At 40.6% G+C, this 23,335-nt stretch overlaps 1 protein-coding gene across 1 annotated transcript; it reads right to left on the minus strand.

Annotated features, from left to right (window-relative positions):
* Nucleotides 1-4,824: 4,824 nt before the first annotated feature.
* On the minus strand, nucleotides 4,825-6,102 carry LOC129250584 (uncharacterized). The gene is made up of 2 exons (XM_054890196.1): nucleotides 5,648-6,102; nucleotides 4,825-4,858 (listed from the first exon to the last, which is right to left on the minus strand). The coding sequence occupies exons 1-2, from the start codon at nucleotides 6,100-6,102 to the stop codon at nucleotides 4,825-4,827; spliced, it is 489 nt and encodes a 162-aa protein (XP_054746171.1).
* Between the last annotated feature and the right edge of the window lie 17,233 nt (nucleotides 6,103-23,335).

The following is a 23,335-nucleotide window of genomic DNA, read 5'->3' on the forward strand; positions in this document are numbered from 1 at the left end:
GAGCTACACCAAAACAAATGAATACAAAAGAAATTCTTAAACAACCAGTTAAAATCGATAATTTTAATTTTGGGATGTCATCTCTTCATTCGTGGATCCGTTTAGTACATATTGCTTATAGGCTTCCTTTTAGAAGCTGGCAAGTAAAAGGCACAGAAAAAAAGCGTTATTTGGTATTCAAAAGAAAAAAATTCAAGACGACTTTAAAAGAAAATTAGGCTTAGTTGTGGATAAACCTAAGCCAGGTTACGGGTGCACTAATGATGGGAATACTGCAAGAAGGTTTTTTCAAAATCCCAAAATAAGCTCTGAAATAACGGGCATTGATGAGAATTTGATTTTTAAATTTTCTCAAATATTACGTGTTGTGTCTTCAGGAAAGCAAAAAAAAAAACATCGGCAATTTTCAAGAACTTTTAAATAATACCAGAGAGCTTTACATTGAATTATATGACTGGTTTTATATGCCTTCCAGTGTCCATAAATTATTAGTTCATGGCGAAGAGATCATTAAACATTTCGATTTACCAATAGGGCAACTGGCAGAAGACGCACTCGAAGCTAGGCATACGGAGGTACGAAATAGTCGTCTTTATCATACACGAAAACATACTAGAATAAACACTAATAAAGATATTATGACATATTTACTAGTAACATCAGACCCCTTTATATCTTCTCTGAGAAAGACTACCACTTCGCATTCTTTTAATTTTTCGGACATTAAAACCTATATTTTAGAGGAAAATATAAATCAATTTTATCTAGAAAATATTTCAGATAGTGACTAACTAAATAATTTTCTTTTTCTTCGTTTCCTATGTTAAGTATATTTTTTTGTACTACTGAATTTTTTTTTTTTTATTAATAGTTTATTATATAAAGTTGGTGAATGCGTTAAAAATATTCCTAGCTAATTAAAGAGGAAACATAATTTTGATTTTTTGAAATGTATAGCAAAAATTATTTTTCTAAATAAATTAATATTACTAAAAGTTCAATGTTTAATATTCTAAAATTTTTCGTTTATACTTCCTGCCTCCTAACTTAGCCCAGAACTTTTTTTTCATGCTACATGAGCTACACAACTGTTTTTATTAAATTAAAATCGGTAAAGTAATACAGGAGTAGTGATTTTTGTCCGATTAGCCCATATACCTGAATCACTGTGCGTCGCCTGCCATAGACGCGGCCTAATTCCTTTGCCTGGATGTCGGCTGGTAGTTTGCCCGCAATAACGCCTATTGCGGCTCCCGAGACCGTTCTGTAGCCACAAGCCTCCCTTATTGCACTTCGGCGAAGTACCTGTGCTGCGTATTGCATCCTGGACGTTTTAGCTCCGGCCCATATCGGGGCAGCGTAAAAGACTACGGAATCTACAACCGTCGATAAGACACGTCTTCTGCTGCCTTGCGGGCCGCCAATATTAGGCAACTTTCGTGTAAGCGCTCCATTGATAGCATCAGCTTTTGCGCTTCCTGCAGATAGGTGCTGCTTGTAGCTAAGTCCCCTGTCTATTATCACGCCAAGATACTTAATCGACTCCTTAGAGAGTATTTCATGGGTGCCTATACGTAGTTTTATTTCCTCCTTTTTTCTCCGCCCACTGATGAGTACCCCCTCGGTTTTTTGTGCTGCTAATTCTAATCCGGATTTTGCCAATCATAGCCTCACCCTTGCTGCTGCGTCATTGCTTTTTGCTTCCAGCTGGTCTATGTGTCTATCCGTAACTACAAGCGCAATATCATCTGCATAGCCTACAATAGTAGCACCGTCTGGTAGTTTTAGTTTGAGGACCCCGTCGTACATGACATACCAAAGTATTGGACCAAGGACAGATCCTTGGGGGACCCCGCCAGTGATTTGGTATGTTTTTTGGCCACAGTCTGTATCGTATTGCAGAATTCTGTTGGTGAAGTAACTACGAATTATGCGCAGTAGGTAACCTGGTACTTCTTTCTTTGTTAGTTCTTTGAGAGGCATTAAAATGTTTCCCCACTTTGCAGAGTTGAATGCATTTTTGATGTCCACTCTAATGATAGCGCAGTACTTCATATGCAAGTGCCCACCACTGATTGCTTCGTGCGCAATGTCTGTCCCACTACTGATTGCATCTACCGTTGACCTCGCCTTTCGAAACCAAACTGATTATCCGATAGACCAGATGGGCATTCGAGATAGACTTGTGCCGGTCGCATATGATACGTTCGAATACCTTTCCCACCGTATCAAGCATACAAAGCGGTCTGTATGCTGATGGCTCATCAGGTTGCTTTCCTGGTTTGAGGAGCAGCACGAGTCGTTATATCTTCCATCTATTTGGGAAAGTTCCCTCTCTAAGACAAGTTTCGTACAGATTCACAAAAAGGTGTGTTTTCGTATGTACAGCTATCTTAAACGCAGCGTTAGGTATACCATCTGGCCCTGGCGCCTTTCTGTCTTTAATACGGCTCAGTGTACCTAGCACTTCATCTGTTGTTACCGGAGGTATACTCGGCTCTAAGACGTATTTGTCCGCTGAGTTATCACTGTCTTTCTGGGGCGGGAAGAGCGTTAATACCGCTTGTTGCAACAGCTTTGGGCACGTGGGTTGAGGTGATTCCGGTCCCTTCACTTTCCGCATGACAGTTTTATACGCTAGGCCCCATGGATCTACATTTGCCCCGTCTACCAATTTTCTAAAGCTTCTAATTTTGCTTTGCTGGATTGTTAGCTTCAGATCGCGTTTACGATCTTTATAGGATGCATAAAGTTCTTCATACGATGAACGGCGCAATGCTCTTTGTGCCTTTCTCCTTGCCATTAGGCATTTCCTCCGGATTGATGCAATTTCATCGGTCCACCAGTAAACTGGTTGTTTGAGCCTACCGATCCCGCAGCTGGGCATGGTTGCGTCACAGCAGGCAACTTGTTCCGCCAGGGTTTCTGCAGTCGCTCCGTCAATATGCACGCTTTCCCAAGCATTTTGAAAAGTTGCAGTGCTGAAAGCTGATTTGCGGACACCCGTTTTGTATCTACGTACTGTGCTGGACGTTTGTATCATAATGGCCAGATGATCGCTATGTGAATGAATGTCTTTATCTACCGTGCAGATGCTGGTATTCGCAGTTAGCCGGTCCGCAAAGGCAAGGTCGATGATGGAGTTTCCCTTTTTGCAGTCGTACGTATATACGCCAGGAGTGTTCAGAAGAACAATATCCAGCGCTGCGAAGGTGTTCTCAACCAGCCCACCTCTCTCATTGGTATGTGTACTGCCCCAAGTTCTTGACCATGCGTTGAAGTCTCCTGCAAGCAGGATCGGCCTCTTTCTCCTTAATTCTAGTTCCAGCTCCACCATCATTTGCTCGAACTCCTGTAAAAACCATTGTGCTGGTGCGTAGAAACTGACATAGAACACATCGTCCGTTTTTATCTATGTAAATCCGTTGCGAACTGTCAACATTTTAATCCGAGGAGTTTTATAGCCTACCAGCCAAACCGTCGATCCCATGTCACTATCAGCAATCCAGTCCAGCATCTTTTTGGCATCATCTGCACGCAGCGATAAATACATTAACTGTGTACCTCCTGGAATGGTGCGTGTGCTCCGTATCGCCGACTTCTTTAGGCTTTTCACCTGTGCCTGGTGAGTAATCGCTTCAAGTAGCTCCTCCTTCGTGTTTAGGTCAGTGATAAGACCTTTACATTGGATTGTGATTGTATGCGTCTTCAGGTTCACCGATGCTATGCCATCCAGCGCTTTTTCAATAGCCAATTGGTAACTACTGGCCTCAACATCCTTGCTCCTTTTAAATTCTATAAGGAGGCCTCCTTTTTTTGTAGGTCGCATCGTCTTCACGTTTTCGCTAAGGTCCTTTAGGTTTTCGCTGTGCTTTACAGCTCGCAACATATCCGCATATGATGTACCGTCCGTCTTTTTCTCGATAATAATGGCGTCCGACATTTGCCTGATGGTATCTTTTCTGTTTTTCAGGGATTTCTTTTTCTTCTTTACCTTTTTCCACTTTTCCCTCTGCACGGATTGAGCTGCAGTTGGTGGCCGAGAGGAATCAGTGTCGCTTTTCCTCTTTTTAGCAACTGTAGACTTTGTTGCAATCTGGGCTACAGCTCTTGGACTTTCTTTGGCTCGGATTCTCTTAGCCGACTGAGGAGTGTTTCCTGCTGTCGAAACAATTTGCACCTGTTAAGAGGTGGACAATTTTCTTATGCCCCGTTCCATTGAATCCGTTTCAATGAGAACGTCTGTGTGAACTCTTTTGATAACACTGCACATTCTTCTTATGTCACCGTGAACATTATGGCGTGATTCCACGTATTGGATAAGTCCATCAATTTCTCTTCCAAGTATGTCAATCAATTCAAATTGTCTGCTTTGTTTTGTATCAGTGCTACAGGAAGTCGGATTTTGCTGCGACTTAGGAGCGTCAGTGACTTTTTTGATGTGATGGGTCGTCGGCGTCCCGGCCGTGCCATCCCGGCCTTTCATCTCCAGCGTTGATACACCTGTTCGCTGCTGGGTAGTCGTTGCTGGCAAGCTGCTGCTCTCCGTTGCATTTCCTGTTGTTGCTGCTGCTTGCGGAGGGGTCCTTGCAATCACGGAGCTCCTCCTGAAAGCCTCCATAGCTTCTTCTGTTACCATCATGGTAGTGCTGTTTACATCGTTGTTTTTGTTCTTATTTATGTTTGTGTTGTCCATGCTGTATGGTAAGCTGACATGGCATACTATTTGTTTACTAGATACCCCTCTATTGTTCGGATTACCTCGCCTGTCTCGCTGTCTCCGTCGATTTGCATTTGAGGTAAACATGTTGTGCAATTGATATACTAGAACTCTCCAGCGAACTTCTGACGTGCATATCTAAAAGGCGTTCAAAAGTGTTTAAAAGGAAGGACAAGAAACTGATTGGCCTAAAGTCCTTCGCTGAATCATGTTCTCATCTACCTGAATTTGGTATGAAGACGGCTCTAAGAAGTTTTCAGCTGATTGGAATATAACCTAGGGTTAGACACGCTTTGAAAATTTCCATCCTATCAAGGCCTGGAGGTTTGAAACATGAGAATGATTTGATTATCCATGCAACCTTCTCTTTCGTAACTAGTACATCGAAAAATCCAGGTGATAGAGGATCCAGCTATGGTTCGAAAAAGACTTTTTGCTTGATACCCTCCAATTTTCTACTCTCACTGAAAGTCGGAAAGTCATACGTTTCGGTACTCCCCTACACGGTATGCTTCAGGAGTGCTGCAGATTGATCTGGACTACCTTGAGACCCATATTTATTGGTCGTTTTCAGGGGGGCGGCCGCCGTAGCTGAATGGATTGATGCGTGACTACCATTGGGAGTTCACAGAGAGAACGTTGGTTCGAATCTCGGTGAAACACCAAATTAAGAAAAATATTTTTCTAATAGCGGTCGCCCCTCGGCAGGCAATGGCAAACTTCCGAGTGTATTTCTGCCATGAAAAAGCTCCTCATAAAAACATCTGCCGTTCGGAGTCGGCTTGAAACTGTAGGTCCCTCCATTTGGGGAACAACATCAAGACGCACATCACAAATAGGTGGAGGAGCTCGGCCAAACACCCAAAAAGGGTGTACGCGCCAATTATATATATATATATATATTTTAGGGAGTCGTTTTTGCTATACCCGGTTTTTTTTAGTTGCAGCAACTCATTAGCGTCGTCAACCTCGTCTTGCTCATCCTTCGGATTTGCACAACGGAATAACTTCAGATGCGCTTTCTGCACGCCAAACCAAAGTTTGCTGTCCTCTTTTTCCAGTGGCTCAATACTCTCCTCCGAGATTTGGATGAGAAAGGACACACTGTTCTTTTGCGGAGCCTCCGCTTTGATGATGCTCCAGTCATCCATCGGAACAGTGCGAATGTGTGCTTGTAAGTATAGGATTAGCTGTTTAAGCCTGAGACCTTCCCAGTCACTATCGATTTTACTAGCAGCGTTTTGCAGCAAATCAAACTCGAACTGATCGTTACATTTGGGCACCCTACATCCACGAGCCCCCTTCTTTGAATCAAATCCTGGCGCTTGACCCTCCGGGCTTGCCATAACCTGATTAGCGACAATACGAGACAGCCGTGCCATGATTTCAGACCACTTTTACAACGCACGTTTGACACCAGCGCCGTTTGCAGGTGATCCCATGCCACCCCATTAAACGCGCGTTTGGCTGGTTTTGGCGTCAAAGCAGTGTGTGACATCTTATGCTTTCACGTCCTGTGAACGACCACTTTTGGCACCTTGCGTTATCGCCCGCATCTTTGGTATGAGTTTTATCTTCGGCCTCGGTTTTGTTTATTCTGCCGAAAATAGCGGGAGTCCTCTGGTAAAGCTTATACCTAGACGGGCCTTTTTTAACGTATTGACGATTTTGCCCCTTGGCATCAGCGGATGTAGTAGATTGATTTAGAGTTAATGGCGTGCTGTGGCACACAGCTTTATCATCAACTGTCTCTTGACTAGAAGCCAAGAGCTCGTCCTCTTTGGGAGTTCCGAACTTTCTCAGCTCGTTTGTATCGGTCCGTGAGTCTGTCCGTTTTGTCATTGGGTCCGTCTGCTTGTCTGTCCGTTTGGTTATGCTATCCGAATTTTTTGTTTGTTTTTGTTTGCGCATTACTCTGTCTCTTAGGGCCACCTACCCTTCCGTAGGGCCACCCATGTCGCCATTTGCGGTGGGCAATGAGAATGTAGAGGAAATAAACTGTCCGCCATGGCAGTGCCACCGGTATGACCTGAGGTGACCTGATATCTGGAAGGTTCCGGTAAAAGATAGCCTAATTATATCTCATGACTGCCAAACCCACCCAATAGGCACGGGTCACGTTACGCCTTGGATTGAGGAAGTTTTTTTTAACGAAGTTTACGTCTTCGACTTGTTCTCCAACCCCATTTCGGGAGGTGTTCCTCTATCCCCCACCTGGGGATCGCCCCCCAAGGGCGAATTAATCCTACTTGCAACAACCAATTGCAATCGCACCATTCATTCCGTAACGAATAAAAAGCCCATAAATGTCCTTCACGCAATACCGGACAAATTGATAAACAAAATAAAAAGTAGAATAACATGTACGGACTCAACAAGTAGATTAACAGAGACAATAAAACTGTAGGTCTCGTCATTTGTGAAACAATTTCAAGACTCACGCCACAAGTAGGAGAAGGAGCTCGGTCAAACACCCAAAAAAGGGTGTAAGCGCCAATTATAAATATATATACTGAAAAAATAGCCGAAAGAGATCTATGCACCTATGTTTAAATTGAAGGGCGGAAAGTGTACAAAACCAATTTAAATAACTGAAAGAAAATTATCCTCTTTTCCCTTAGGGTAACTATAATTTTAATAGGCCATTGGGCTAATGCGAAGCGAAGATACTTAACTATACCAGCTACCACTACATCCCGATTATAGTAGGAACGGTAGCTATCCATGAGCAGAAGGGACAGCAGTCAGCTGGTTGGACTGCTGACGGCCCACTTTCTGTGGGCGAAGCACATGGAGAAGGTAGGCATCTCAGACAGTGTACTCTGCCCAGCTTGTGAAGAGGAGGAAAGACCACTTCCTGTGCGTCTGCCCCGCCTTCGCTCGAATCAGGTTTGACGTCTTTGGCACTGATGTGTTAAGAAGCGACCACCTTGGCTTCTTGGCACCACAAGATCTACTCAGATTTCTTCGGGGATAAAGTAGATTTAAAGAAAATTAAAAAGGAGCCCGAAGGCAGTACAATGGACTTAATTGTGTATGAGTGCTTTACTGGCTAGTTGTCCCGACAAACCACAAAAAAAAATCCCTGAGCAGTATGGGCTTCTACTCCACAAAACGAGCTATATATTAGACTAATCTCTACAATCCTACGCCAAACAATTGCTTCAAAATGACGATAACGAAATGCCCGAGGCATTAGTATTATGGGAACTGCATTAAAATACACAGCTGGTGCTCCACACTTCGATGACTTTGAGAAAATTTAGACATAACCGAACCCTAAAAGAGGCAATCGAGCAACAGGCAACCATTAATTTTGCTATGCAAACACAAAGTAATGAATTGACAGTGACAATTAATAAGTTCTTAAGTGTAAAGCAAACACAAATAGATACGGGAAATCTCTGAAAACTATTATAGCACCAGTAACTCTAGGAAAATTGCATGTTATCAATCCTGCCCTGCCTAACTGTATGGAAGTAAACCATTTGTTAGCTGCTGAGCACTCTGCAAACACTAGCGTAAGTGACTTATTTATATATATATGACCACTGTATAAGTGGGTCACACAATTTATTCAGTTTCCGGTGCGCGTAATATCGCGAGGTTAGTTTAGGAGGCTGCTCTAGCTTAGGGCATACTTGGTCAAATATTCAAGAAATTCCTCCATTGTGATGCCATGCAGGGCAGAGGAGAAAGGAGAAGGTAGGGAAGTAGGAGCCTTCGTATAAGAGACGATGATGATCATGCATGACGTTCGCAATTAGCCGCAACAAGCTTCTGATAAATTTCACCAGATTTGCGATATTTAGACCCGCTATACCCGCAAGCGTAGCGAAAAAAATGAGAGCCCAGATATATAACTCTCTGTTGAGATGATACCACCTCGTCCTCAAGACAGCTTCTGCAGAACGGACTTGAGGCAATCCCAAGTCTCCGGTAAGGATACCCACCAAATTCGAGAGCTGGGGATTTGTTAGCCTTAGGAGTTCCCTCGAGCGTCCCCGATCCACCCGTGGCCGGAAGGATCTCGTGACCTTGCACGTTTGCGCACTAGCCCACCAGAACACAGGTTCTTAAGGGAACCACAATTTTCTCATTTCACGACAAACCCGTCTCCAAAGTTCCCTGTCTAGCCAGCTCAACAGCCGAGCAGTTTCCTCTATGCCGCTGTGACCGGGAACCCAAATGAGCCTGATGTCGAAGTATTCGGATGCAGTCGAGAGAGAAGCCAGACATTCACCGACCAATCTCGAACGCACAAACCGCGAGCCCAAGGCCCTAATTGCCGCTTGTCTATCGGAGTAAATATTTACTTCCTTAACGGTAATAACCGAGGTAAGCAACTAATCCAGTACTTCCCTAATGCGGATACCTCCGCTTGGAAAGCGCTACAGTGATCCGGGAACCTGGATTTGAGCTTGATTAGAAGGTCCTTACAGAAACTCCCCCACCAACCCTTCCGTCCAACTTCGAGCCATCCGTGCACAAGTTTGCCACGCCTTGCCGCCAAATGTTACACCCCTCCCACTGATTCCTAAAGGGAATATGAATGGAGAAAGGTCCGCTCAGACCTAGCGTGGATGTACAGTGATCCAGCACCATGGGAATGAACTCAAATTAAGAATGCTAGAGTGTCCATAACTTAAGTCTAGCTTATGGCCCGAACAGCTTAGTCTGATTGCAGCGCGTGCAGCGGTAGTTTTTCCTGCAATTTCCACGGGAGCCACATTCAGCATAGCGTTAAGGGGGAGGTAGGGTTTAGCGCTAAAAAAAAAACACTTTTTTTGTGAATTTTTTACAGAAATATGGCTTAAGATACTTTAATAAAATCAGTTACATGTTATTGTACATCTTTTCAATAAGTTTTTAAAAAATATTAATAATAAAATATTGACAAATAAGCCCATGACAGAGTTTTTTTGGAGATATGTTTTTCGAGAGGTGCTCTGCGGTGCCAATCGGCATTCGTCGTAGAATCATCTGAAACTAAAAAAGTCGAATTTTTCAGTTAAAGTATGACGTAATGCTCCCCCCTACATTAAAAAAATTTTTTTTTTTTCATTTTTGTAGTTTTGGTGGCAAAAAAACGTAAAACGAGCATTTTTGGCGAAAAATTTCGCCATATTTGTAAGTGAAAAACAACCTTAAAAAACAAAAAATAAAAAAAAACAGTGTAGGGGGGAGGTGTTTTTGATTTAGAAAACGTGTGCCAAATTTGAAAAGAATCGGTTGAATAGTTTCGGAGTTGTGATTGGCACCGACTTTTAAGAAGTCGTTTCGGGAAAAACGCGTTTGAAAAAATGACTCTGAGAAATTATCTATGCTCCGCATTCGAGGTAGAGTGCCTACAAAGGCTATAACTTTGAGAGTTCTGCTCCGATCCACTTAAAATTTTGACACAACATTCTTGAAATGATTTACTATAAGATGAGTGAAGAAAAAAAATTTCGATTTTGTGACCCTACCCCCCCCTTAAGCGCTAGAGTAGGAGTGGTACGGAGCGCCCCACTGATTCCTAAGAGGGCAGACCTTTGTACCCTCTCCAGTTTCTTTACTGATACCATCCATTCTAGCGAGTTCCACCAGACAAGGACTCAGTACAGCAATATTTTATAATCGTGTTATAAAGCCACACAGTGGCGAGAGGTCCCGTCTTTTGCCGGTAGCGCCCCTGCAACAATAAAAGGCGACTGTTGCCTTCTTAATTCTCTCCTCCATGTTTGGCTTCCACGTAAGACCTCTGTCAAGAATAAGTGGCAGGTACTTCACCTTGTCAGAGAGCACGAATGGAGCGCCCGATATTGAGGGGAGAAACACTCTAGGTATTTTATATTTTCTCGTAAGTAAGACGAGCTCCGTCTTCAGAGGATTTACCATTAGAAATACGTAAAATTTTTATTAAATTGTACTTGGGAAACAAGTCCCTGTGCGAAATCGGGAATAAAATTGGCAAATGGCATTCTACGGAGCAAAGTGTTATTGCTAATTACGTTAATACTGATAAATTTGAAGCTAATTAGTCCAGTAAAAAGATACCAAAAAAATAGCGGAGTAAGTAATTTTAGGAGTATGCGAGTTTATGGTTTTATTATGTAAAACTCATCACCGTGAACTTAATTTTGAGTTTTCGGGGTCGGAGGTTGTGTCCCGTGGCCGTCATCTTAGAAATAAGGGTGCAACTTGTTTTTTGCGTTTATCTCGGGAATTCCGAGAGTTGCGAAAATTTTGTGCGAAACTTTTTTGTAGATAATAATATTATCTACAACTTTCATTCAAAACTTTTTATTGTAAAATTAATAATAAAAAAAAGTTAAAACCAAAATTACGCGAAAAATTAAGTTATGATTTGTTTTCAAGCGTAAAACTTTTTTTTTATTGATTTTATGGAAAATATACATCCGAGCTTTTTTATAGAGCATTCTTTTGTGAACATTTTTGTCTATAAGTTTTTCCCGCTATCTTTATTTACTCTTATGATTTTGAGCTGCTAAGCGGAGCAACCATTACATTAGTGAAGCGCATAAGCGTATACGAATATCATATACATTGCATTTATCTACTCTTCTTAGTGATGTTAATATATTATGTATTATTGTATTGTTAATTTTGTACGCAATTATATTCATATTTTATATATATTATTGAAACTCCTTTCCGCACCACCTGGGAGGTAGAGTCTGTAGCGCGTTTTTTTTTTTATGTAGGCCAAGCTGTTTCGCCGGGTCGGGTCCAGAGGGAGAGGGGTGTTAGATGAGTCGGTTTTAGGGGGCATTTGAAAAGGTGGTTAGTGTCGTGCGGGGTGCCTTAACATGCCGGACATATGTTTGGTATGTCGGGGTCGATTCTGGATATGTAGGAGTTTAACCTGCTACAATATCCAGAACGGAATTGTGCCAGTATTACACGTGTCTCACGAGGAAGCTGGAGCTCTTCATCTGCTATAGGTGGTGGTTGGACTCCGATTACGGCATTCACAGGTCGGGAGCTTAAGAAGGTGGTGACGGTCTCCCGGCGAATGTCGTTTATTGACTGTCTAAATACTGTCAGGCCCAGTAGATTACGGTCAGTGATAAGTCAAGGTCGTCATGTTCAATGTCTATGTTGTCCGTCAGTAATGTCGGTGCGTCGTCTTCGGTATCGTCTTCATCAATATCGTCGTTATCAATGAATTCAGAAATATGTACTGTATTTTCACACGCTTCGCCGCTACAATGTTGGTGAACATTTCAGCCCTGCTTTGCGAGAACCGCAGGTTTACCGCAACAGGCTTGGTGCACTGTATCGGTATAAAATGCTTAGATATTTGTTTCCAACCCCAACATTCTGGATCTTTAAACTCTTCAAGCCAAGTCTGCATTTGATGGTAAACTCTCATACAATGATGATGAACAGCGTCTTTGGTTGGAGGAAGGGACGATAATGGGAATGTAGTTTTCACAGTAGCTTTAGTAAATCGTTTAAAGCGTAATGTGACGATTGATTATTCTGATTTTTTTCCACCGTAGATCGCGATAAAAAATCGCTCTCCTACGTAACTTAGTAGATTTACATCTACATGACGATTCATAAAGAGCTCGGCACCAGATAGTAGCTCACCCATCGACATACAGGTAGAACCTGACATTGACATGGACGATCCAGAACCTGGACCATCAAGAAAATCAAAACTTGAATAATAAATAAAAAATTAGTAGATTCGGCCTACAGGGGAGACCACATAAAAAAAAACGCGCTACAGACTCTACCTCTCAGGTGGTGCGGAAAGGATACATAATACATAATAACATCACTAAGAAAAGTAGATAAATGCAATGTATATGATATTCGTATACGCTTATGCGCTTCGCTAATGTAGTGGTTGCTCCGTTTAGCAGCTCAAAATCATAGGAGTAAATAAAGATAGCGGGAACAACTTGTAGACAAAAATGTTCACAAAAGAATGCTCTATTAAAAAACTCTGATGTATATTTTCCATAAAGTCAATAAAAAAAAGTGATTACGTTTGAAAACAATTCATCCCTTAATTTTTCGCGTAATTTTGTTTATAACTTTTTTATAATTAAAAATAAAAACTTTTTTATAAATAAAAAAAAATAAAAAACAATAAAAAGTTTTGAATAAAAGTTGTAGATAATATTATTATCTACAAAAAAGTATCTTACAAAATTTTCGTAACTCTCGGAACTCAGGAGAGAAACGCTCAAACCAAGTTGAGCCCTATCACAACCTCCGACCCGGAAAACTCAAATTTAAGTTCACAGTGATGGGTTTTACATAATACCTAAAACCATAATCTCGCATACTCTTAAAATTACTTACATAAATCTTCTTTTTAGTGGACTAAATCACCACCAAGCTGGAAGGCGAAAAATATTGACTTCACGTGAGGAACGCGACATAGTAGCATCAGTAGCGCAAAATCCAAAAATACCGTTTATAAATGAGCCAGATTCTTTTTGGGAAAACTTCATATTCAGCGATGAATCGAAATTTAATGTTTTCGGATCAGATGGCCCTACAAAAGTGAACAAAATCTTATTCCTACTATTAGGCATGGAGGGGGAAATGCAAAGGTTTTGGGGTGCACAAATACATCTGGAGTAGGAAAAATGGTTTTTATTGATGATAAAATGGACAAACATCTGTATTTAAACATTTTGAAGAATCATTTGCATGATAGTACCGTTAAACTTAGAATGAATGCTAAAGGGTTATTGTTTCAACAAGACAATGTCCCAAAACACTCATCTTATCTCTCCAAATTGAGCATGTCTGGGAGCTCACAGAAAGGAGAAACGGAAAGTACAAAATAACATTAAAGGCGTCATTAAAGACAGCTTAAAGTGTTGAGTGGGAGAAAATTGCAGCTAATGAAACCAAGATATTGGAAAAATTATGCATCGTCGTTTGGAAGCAGTTATTAAAGATAAAGGTGGCCCAACAAAGTACTAAGTACTCGTTTTTTCCATTATTTTTTAATAAAATATTCTTTATATGGCTATGTACGAAAAATATTATTGCATAAAATTGTGTTACCTTAAGTTCTCTAATTCCAGAATTGAATTTGGATGTTTTTGTTCCTTTCTATTCCTTTCTGTTCTATACTATAAAGGTGAATGTCTGTACGTTGTCCGCACATCACTACAAAACGACAAAACCAGATGACGCAAAAATTTGTATACATTCATATTTTCACCCAATGAAGGTTATAGGCATGTTTTTATGATGGAACTCCCTTCCCACAGCCCCCAGGCCGCGCCACCACTCTCATTCGTCACTAATAATCGAATATTTGTAGTAGCTTATTTGCTACTAAAATATATTAGTTTTTCCTATTTCCCACTATTTATAGCACACTCTAGACTTCATAATCCGCATAAGCTGTTCAACTATGACCCAAATGCAAAGTTCAAAAACGGTTTGAGATAGAAAATTAATAATAATAATTTTGCTTGATATTTTTCTGATCGGTTGTTTTGATTTTCAACGAGGCGTAGCAACGGATGCCGGGTATTGTAATATTATGGTTATTAATAAAAAAATATTTTCTATGAAATTATTTGTCAATAAACTGTGAGTGTACAAATACATTGTGGGACCACTGTATTTCCAAATATAAGAAACATATAAAAAGACAATAAGTGCTAATTAATAGTGCAACATCAATTGCCTGCGCGTTTTCTATTTTTGCAAGTCCGTTTTCGCGTCGAGTGCAATCAACATATATATAAACAACCCCCAACAAAAAAGGATTCAATGACTAAACTAAATAAACAAACAAACATATAACAGAGAACGTAAGTTTATAGAGAAGGATCAGGAACGAATGGGCGGGTTAAATGTCAAATGCCAACAAAATGCGGCTAAGAAATTTTTATTGTTTCACCACGACTTTGGAAAAGTTAACATACGAGAGTTGCGGAGTGTAGTCCACAGAATTAAATATAGCGTTTGCATTGAAACGTAAAATGTCATGATTTGGTGTTAGCCAAAATTAAATAACGGCTGGAATTTTTCTTTCATGCTTATTTGCCGTCGGCATTTTGCATGCGCAAATGGATTATTTCTTGTGAAATGAATAAATTGTTTCTATGTACAACTTTTCTATTTTCGACTGTTCTTTATTAATATCCAATTTCAACTAAAATCTATGTTCTTACAATCTACCCTAAATCCCTACTTGCGGTGTAGCTATTCAACGATGAGTTTGTATTGGTATAGATGCGCCGGCAGCTTTGTTTGTATGTTGGTACGAATGTATTCTCAGCTACATTCCTCAAGCTGCCCAAGTCACGTACGTTAATTGACGATCAGCCTGACCGCTGTGAGGTTTATTTACAAAATCCAAAAACCAAGCAGGCGTGGGAGTAAGCTGTGCGATCTAATTACAAACAGCCAGTAACGTGAGAGTGATTCAAGGGAATTATCAAACCTCTGTTTTAGCTTTGCAAGTGTGCAATGCGCTAAATTCTCCTTCCTAAGACGAGCCGTCCTCGACTCGTGCCAAAATTTCCTCTACTGCCCTCTGAGCTTTTACTTTATTACTTGCTAATTTGTTTCTGCGGTGGATGATAAAATTGCTATTGCGATCAATAATAATGGAGGAAAAGAAAAAATCGTCCACAACAAATTACGATGGACAGATATACCCTCCTTCAGTTCGTGAATGCGAGAGATGCAGTCGATATAAATTTGGTGCAAATATGGTAGGGACAAACTCGTATGGTGTTCCAAGTAATTAATGGAGACGGTTTTTGGAGGATGTGGTTGGATATAAGTCGGTTCACTTTTTGTCACGTAAGTTGTATCATTTATGGTGATAGAGTCACGAAAAAGAAGCAGATACGTTCCCCTTATTTCCAATTTTCGTTGATCAAATATTGTCGTTGGTTGCACGTTGTTAAGAATAATGATGCCCTCTTCTATTTTTTGAACTGATGGTATGTGATATGCCGATTCTGATGAACAATTAGCTGTGTTATTATTTAGCATCTGACCCAAGCAATCTGAGTGAGCCGGTTTGCACGCTTTAGCTACCAAAGTGTCATTGCAGTTCTCGAGTGGTTGAAACGGTTCGCTACATTTTGCCGCAAGTGTGGTCTCTAGCTTTACGATACTGTTATTATGGACTACAGGATAGATTTTTAGGAATTGACAGAAACTTGTAACCTTAGGAACCTTAAGAATATAGTAAATAACATCAGAACTTTGCAAAATTTTTACCTTAGATACTAAAAGTAAATTACTTAAACTAAAGGGTAACTGTTCGGAATTGAACGCTTGATCCATCTCTTCGTCATCCAAAACAAGTGGATTTATGATATTACTTTTTGCCAAAATGCTTCAAAATCCTCCTGGTCCGGGGTACCGGCTATAAATTTCAGGGCGGACCCCAGAAAATCTATTGACCTTGCAATTCTCCTAGGTATTTCCAAAGTGCGAATTATGTGTAGTATTTCCTCGCCTTGTTGTTTCAAAATATTTTCGTTCACTACCTGATTTTTTGATTTTGATGTGAACTATCGGCTTTCGTAAGCTACCTGGCGATAATCTGTTAAGTTGGTGGTGTGCACTAGGTAAATGAATTCATTATAAATAGCCACATTTCCCCGAGGAATGGTGATAACTTGTGAGGAGGTGTAGTCAATTAAATTGGCTCTAGTGACGGAGACTAGGGCAAGCGGCAATCTGAAATTGATTTTATCGTAAACTAGCAAACCCGGCCCCCTTCGCTGGGCACACTAAAATAGAATAGATATGGTTTAGAACAGAAAATATATGATTTTCATATTATTTATTTCTTTATTCTTTATTCAAGCGCTTTGGCATAAACAATATTTTTTGTTTTTCTATTTGTTTTTGAATAAATATAAAATATAAATTGAAAATCAGGAAAAAAGAAGATTGTTTTTAAATTTCAAATCAACGCATATGAATAAACAATCGTCTTTTTTCCTGATCATCCATGAATTTTTCGTTTCAATTTATATGTTTTATTAAGCATTGGAGCTTTTTTAACCATTATCCATTTATATTTGTCAAAAAAAAAAAACGAAAAAAATTTTTTTTCCACGAACACATAATTTCATTCGGATTTCACATTAAATTCTCAAATTTCGTAAGAAATTATTCACTGTTCCAAAATCCACTCCAAAAAAATTCACAATCAATTTTTACATGTTGCACTTACGTTTTTTCCTTATGGCATCCAAATCAGAAAAAAATATTGACACATTGTAACTTACACTGTCAATTTGACAGTTCAGTTCCGCCCCAAGCGTTAAAAAAGTAAGCGACATTATGGCTGGTTCCCTACGGTGCTGGACCACTGTACACCCACGCTAGGTCCGAGCGGACCTTTTTCTACTCACATTCCCTCAATGGATGAGTGGGCGGGGTGCAACATTCGGCGGCAAGGCATGGCAAACATGTTCACGGATGGCTCGAAGTTGAACGGAAGGGTTGGTGGGGGAGTATTCTGTAAGGAGCCTCACATCAAACTTAAATTTAGGCTCCCGGACCACTGTAGTGTTTTCCAAGCGGAGGTATCCGCAATTAAGGAAGCGGTGGACTGGTTGTTTATTCGGTAATTACCGTTAAGGAAGTAAATATTTACTCCGATAGCCCATTTGGCAATTAGGGCCTTGGGCTCGCTGTTTGTGCGTTCGAGATTAGTCGGGGAATGTCTGGCTTCTCTCTCGACTGCTTCCGAATACTTCATCATCAGGCTCATTTGGGTTCCCGGTCACAGCGGCATAGAGGGAAACTGCTGGGCTGATGAGCTGGCTAGACAGGGAACTTTGGAGACGGTTTCGTCGCGTAATGATAGAATTGGGGTTCACCTGAGAACTTGTGGTCTGCTCCTGGAAAGATGGGCCTCGAGACAACTCAGCGAGCGCTGAGCTAGTGCGCAAACGTGCAAGGTCGCGAGATCCTTCTGGCCACGGGTAGATCGGGGACGCTCAAGGGAACTCCTAAGGCTAACAAAGCCCCAGCTCTCAAATTTGGTGGGCATCCTTACCGGACATTGTCCGTTAGGTGTTCACGCTGTAAGACTTGGGATTACCTCAAGTCCGTTCTGCAGAAACTGTCTGGAAGACGAGGTGGAATCATCTCAGCACCTTCTTCTCAGCTGCCCTGCTCTCGTCTGGCAAAGACTTAGAAATCTGGGCTCCCACTTTTTCGCTAAGCCTGCGGATATAGCCGGCGTAAGTATCATAAATTTGGTGAAGTTCATTAGTAGCTTGATACGGCTAACTACGAACGTAAATCAACCCCCGTCGGCGCCGTCGTAAAATGTATGGTCATCATCGTATCTAATCCCAAGGCTCCTTCTTCCTTCCCATCTCCTCTCTCCTCTCCCATGTATGGCACCACAACGGACGAATTTCTAAACATTTGTCCAAGTGAGCCCTTTAGCTAGGGCAGCCATTTAACCTAACCTAACCTATTATGGCTGGTTCAAAAGAACGCTGTACCCGTTGCCAGTGCTCCGAATTACAACCAAACTTCACGAAACCCATTTTCAATACTTACTTAACAATGTGCGTAAGTTTGGTTTAATTCGGTGCAAAGACACGGCGGGTCCACGTTTTGGCATATATTTCGAGACCCTAGTCATCAATAGGTATGAAAATTACCCCGTATTAAAGCACTTATCAACAGCTTTCATTTGATATCCATATTGTACAAACACATTCTGGGGTCCACGTTTTGGTATCTATCTCGAGACCCTAGTCACGGAGCGGATGGAAATACTCTGAACTAAAGCATTCACCAACAGCTTCCATTTGATACCCATATTGTACATACACATCCAAAGGTTACCCGGGTCCACGTTTTGACCTATATCTCGAGACCCTATCCACCAATAGGTATCCAAACTATACGGAAACCATCTTCAATACCTCCTTAACAATGTGTATAAGTTTGGTTTAATTCGGTGCAAAGAGACGGCGGGTCGACGTTTTGGCATATATTTCCAGACCCTAGTCATCAATAGGTATGAAAATTACCCCGTATTAAAGCACTTATCAACAGCTTTCATTTTATACCCATATTATACATACACAACCAAAGGTTACCCGGGTCCACGTTTTGACCTATATCTGGAGACCCCAGTCACGGAGCGGCATGAAAAATACTCTATACTAAAGCATTCACCAACAGCTTCAATTTGGTATCCATATTGTACAAACACATTCTAGGGTCCACGTTTTGGTCTCTATCTCGAGACCCTAGTCACGGAGCGGCATGAAAGATACTCTAGACTAAAACATTCACCAACAGCTTCCCGAAGGTTACACGGGTCCACGTTTTGACCTATATCTCGAGCCCTATTTCCAAAATAAAATATGATCCATGTTACTCGTGGATGATGTAGCTTTCGAATGGTGAAAGAATTTTTAAAATCGGTCAAGTAGTTTTTGAGCCTATTCATTACAAACAAACAAACAAAGTTTTCCTCTTTATAATATTAGTATAGATTACTTTTATAAATTTTCCTGCCTTCTATCTGTACTGTTGTACCTAAATCTCTTTCTACTATTTTTTCCACGAATACCTTCTCTAATTTACTTCCCAATCGCTTATTTCGACGAAGAAACACCCTTTCACCAGGCTGATATGTTTTGGTTATTCTTTTCTCATTCAATCTATTCAATACCAAATTCTGGGCTCTTATTAATTTATCTCTAATTTCCCCAGATTTCTCCGCTGGGCAGTTCTGCAAACCGAGTGAATTGTTCTGTTGTACTTGTAAGCAGCAAGCAAAATCAAATCTTTAACCTCGCTTATCTGCTGCTGTGCCTTCACGCATCTGGCTATTTCCAAAAGGGTTGAATGAAACTTTTCGACCTGTCCGTTGCTTTCGCTATGTAAGGAGGGTACGAAAAACTGTTCTATAGAGAAATGATCGCGTAGCATGTTTCTAATTAAATTTGAAGTAAACGCTCTTTCGTTATCTGTGACAATTGTTTTAGTGTTTTAGAACACACCTAATACCTCTAATAAAGCTTCTTTTATATCAATGGTACAACTTGAAATAACAGGTTTAACAATTGCAAACTTTGAAAACCTATCAACAGCAGTTAAGAATAGCTGCTTTCCAATTTCCGGATTTGGTGGTTTTCTTTGGTATTTATTTTCCAGACAGATCTTACAATTTGATACAGCTGACCTGAGCATTTTCCTCATGTCGGGAAAGTCGTATTCTGATAGAATTTGCTTAAAATTCTCGGACAGAGATCGATGGACACGGGCATGCTCCGTTGCTATTGCTTCCTTTTGATGGTTCGGATTAGTTAGATCGATTACAAATTTTTCCGTATGAATAAATTTAACCCCCGGGAATGCTTCGACAAGAGGTCCCTGGATCTCGATCTCTGATAGTGTCGGAAGATCGCAACAAAGAGCGTTTGTAACGCTAGGGCTTACGAGTTTCTTGAGATTATGCAACAAATTTACTATTGTGTCGTAATTTATGGTATAACGAATTTTTTTCTGAAAAATTATTTTTGTACTTTGGTGATAATGATCCCCCTTCGTCAAAATGAATTGTCTTTTGAATTGGTTTACTGGATACTGGATAGTTTTAATTGTGTTTGAGAGCGATGACTCGCTATGTGCTGTAACATTTGTATCACTCATATTATTCAAAAACTGACGGGACAGAGCGTCTGCTACGACGTTGTCTCTGCCGGGTTTAAAAACAAATTTTCTCGAAAATTCTTCTATGAACGCACGCCATCGCTTCATTTTTGTATTAGGATTTTTGTTCGAAATGGCGAAAGTTAAAGGCTGGTGGTCTGTGAATATTACGATGTCCTTAATACCGTATAAGTAATGTCGAAGGTTTTTAAGGGCCCACACTATAGCCAAGAGCTCACGCTCATTGGTTGCATAATTCTCCTCTGTTTTTGATAATGTTCTTGAAATCATTTTAATGGGCCGACCATTCTGGGAGAGGACCGCGCCTAAAGCGCTAGAGGAAGCGTCTGTTGTTAGTTCGAATGTTTTGTTATAATCCGGATAAAACAGCAAAACATCTTCCGATGCCAAAATGCTTTTTACCCTTTTAAATGCTTGAATGGCCTCGTCATCAAGGATTATTTTAGTGTATTTGGACTTGTGGGATGACACATGGCCGTTCTCCCGCCGAAGATACTTTGTTAATGGTTTGACGATAGACGCATAATCCCGTATAAACCTTCTGTAGTATTCTGAAAGACCCAAGAAAGAGCGTAATGCTCGAAGTGTTTCCGGCTTCCTATAGTCGATTATGTTCTTGACCTTATTTGGGCATGTTTTTATCCCCCTTCGAGAGACAATAAAGCCAAGAAACTCAACCTCATCTTTAAAGAATTTAGTCTTTGATGCTGAAACTCGCATATTAATTTTAATGAATCCTACCGCCGAAACCGAGTATGGATAAGATCGGCTGTAAATTGGTTCCGAGGAAGTGGTACGAATTTTAGCTTTGACCTTAGTATTAAATAGCAAAGCGCGGTTAGGTTCGGTAAAGGCCTTAAAATTATTTTTAATCATAGAGTCAAACTCGTTTTTCACAAGAGCTGGGACCGAGTCCTTGTCCAAATATATGGAGTTAACTTGCTCACATTTGACGTTATTTAATTTTTCCTTACCACCCTCGTAATATAAGTATCCCGATGTCGTATCAATTTTAGATTCTATCTCCTTAAGGAAATCGTATCCCACTATACCATCGAATCCCTTTATGTTAGGAAGAATGAAGAAAGTTGAGACTTTCCCCAAAACGAAAACCTTAGAATTTTTTCTCTATGGAATTACATCCGTTTATAGATTTGACCATAAACTGTCTCTCCACAGGGGTAATTCCCTTTAGGAAGCTCAAATTTTTGATATAGTTTTTTGAAGTTCCTGTATCTATCAGTAACCTAAGCTCCTGCGCCTCCGAAGCCTTCTTGTAAGGTAGGAGCGTAATGTAAGGTAGGAGCGACCTTATACTAAAAAATTAATCTCGTCTTCCATCGCGAAATTGGAAGCGATCTCGACATCCGAATCCCTGTCACTATCCACAGTAATTTTCTTTTGTGGATCCACCTCTGGGGTGGTCCCCAAATGGTTGGTCCGTTGCACTTTCGGCTTCCGTGAATTTACTGAATCTCCCCTTCTGTGCTCCCGTTTATTCACGTATTGATTAGCATCCCTTTTGGGGTGCCCTCCCACTGCATTTCCCTTTCTATATCCCTGGTTGGACTGTTTTGTATGTCGGAATGCGGAGGATCCGCGGTCTACATCCATTGGAGTAGGGGTGTCCTTAAGCATTTGGGGATTGCCAGGATAGTTATTGTGGTATTTTGGGCTAATGGTAGTTGCTACGTTGTTAACCGCAAATGTTCTGGAGAAATCATAACGCATGCGGTTGTTCTCTAACTCCTGGGCAGTAGCCAGTGCAGAAGGCAAATCTTTAGGATTGGCAGAAAATAGAATGTCGCATAACGGCCGCTTTAGGCCAAAAACAAAAACTCTTAATGCGCTTTCCCTAGCTCTATCATTGAGCGCGGCGGCAAGCTGTTTATTGTTTGAATGAGTCATTATATTTTTATTTGATATGAGTGTTAATTGCTTGTCCACCATATCATAATATTGGCAGATTGACAAACTCCCCTGCCTCAGAACGCTGAGCTCTGTTTCCAAAACATGTAGCGGTCTTTTGTCCGTGTATGCTTTATCCAATCTAGCTATTATAGCTTTAAAATTTAAAACAGTTGAGAAGGAAGCGAGCGTTCCATTTGCGGGGCCTACTATCTTGTTTCTTAATATCCCCATTGCAACATAATATTGCTCTGAACCCTCTTTGTAGTAGCCAATGGCGAATTCTGCTGCGGAACGCCAGGCCATATTTGTGTTGCCCCCGACCACAGTTGGATTTATTTCCACGGGAAAATAACTCTCCGCGGATGGCGGCTCGAAGTGCCGAAGTGTTTGCATCACTTCATCCAACTGGGCATTCAATTCTCTTTCATTTAGCTCATTTTGTTGTCTCAAAATCTCGATTACTTGTTCCCTAGTTACACTCATTTTGGAAAATTTTTTGCTTTTTTTTTGAAACTAAAGACTGCTTCCTAGATTTGTAGACCGTAAGCCCGGAAGAAAAAATTCCAAAAAAAAAATTATTATTTTCTCCCTTTCTCCAGTATTATTATAGTGTAATATAGCATTGTAACAAGTTAAACGGTTCTTTGCCAGTTGTCCCTGTGTTGATGGATTTTAGGGTTTTCTGCCAGTTCTCTTTGTGTTAATGAATTGAAGGGTCCTTTTCTAGCTCTCCTTGCGTTGATGAATTAAAGGGTTCTTTGCCAGTTATTCTTGGTTGATGATTGAAGGGTTTTTCGCCGGTTGGGCGCCGCTTTTCTATTTTCGACTGTTCTTTATTAATATCCAATCTCAACTAAAAACTATGTTCTTACCAGAGATGTTAAATAATGATTAGATAATGCTAATGATTGCTATTTAACCTTCTTTTGTGAAATTCTCTAATTCATTAAACAATTAGAATTCGTTCAACTAATATAATTCCCATTAGATAATTGAAATTTTTATTCCAATGGTAAAACTAATTGCAATTAG

This window comes from Anastrepha obliqua, chromosome 6 (assembly GCF_027943255.1).
Source record: "Anastrepha obliqua isolate idAnaObli1 chromosome 6, idAnaObli1_1.0, whole genome shotgun sequence".
Classification (NCBI taxonomy): Eukaryota; Metazoa; Arthropoda; class Insecta; order Diptera; family Tephritidae; genus Anastrepha; species Anastrepha obliqua.

Bases quoted from the DNA above. Each gene is read 5' to 3' on its own strand.
- LOC129250584 (XM_054890196.1), bottom strand. From the start codon at position 6,102: ATGGCACGGCTGTCTCGTATTGTCGCTAATCAGGTTATGGCAAGCCCG. The intron at 4,859-5,647 runs GTATAGCAAAAA...AACGCCTTTTAG, and splicing joins CTGCAACTAAAAAAAACCGG to ATATGCACGTCAGAAGTTCG.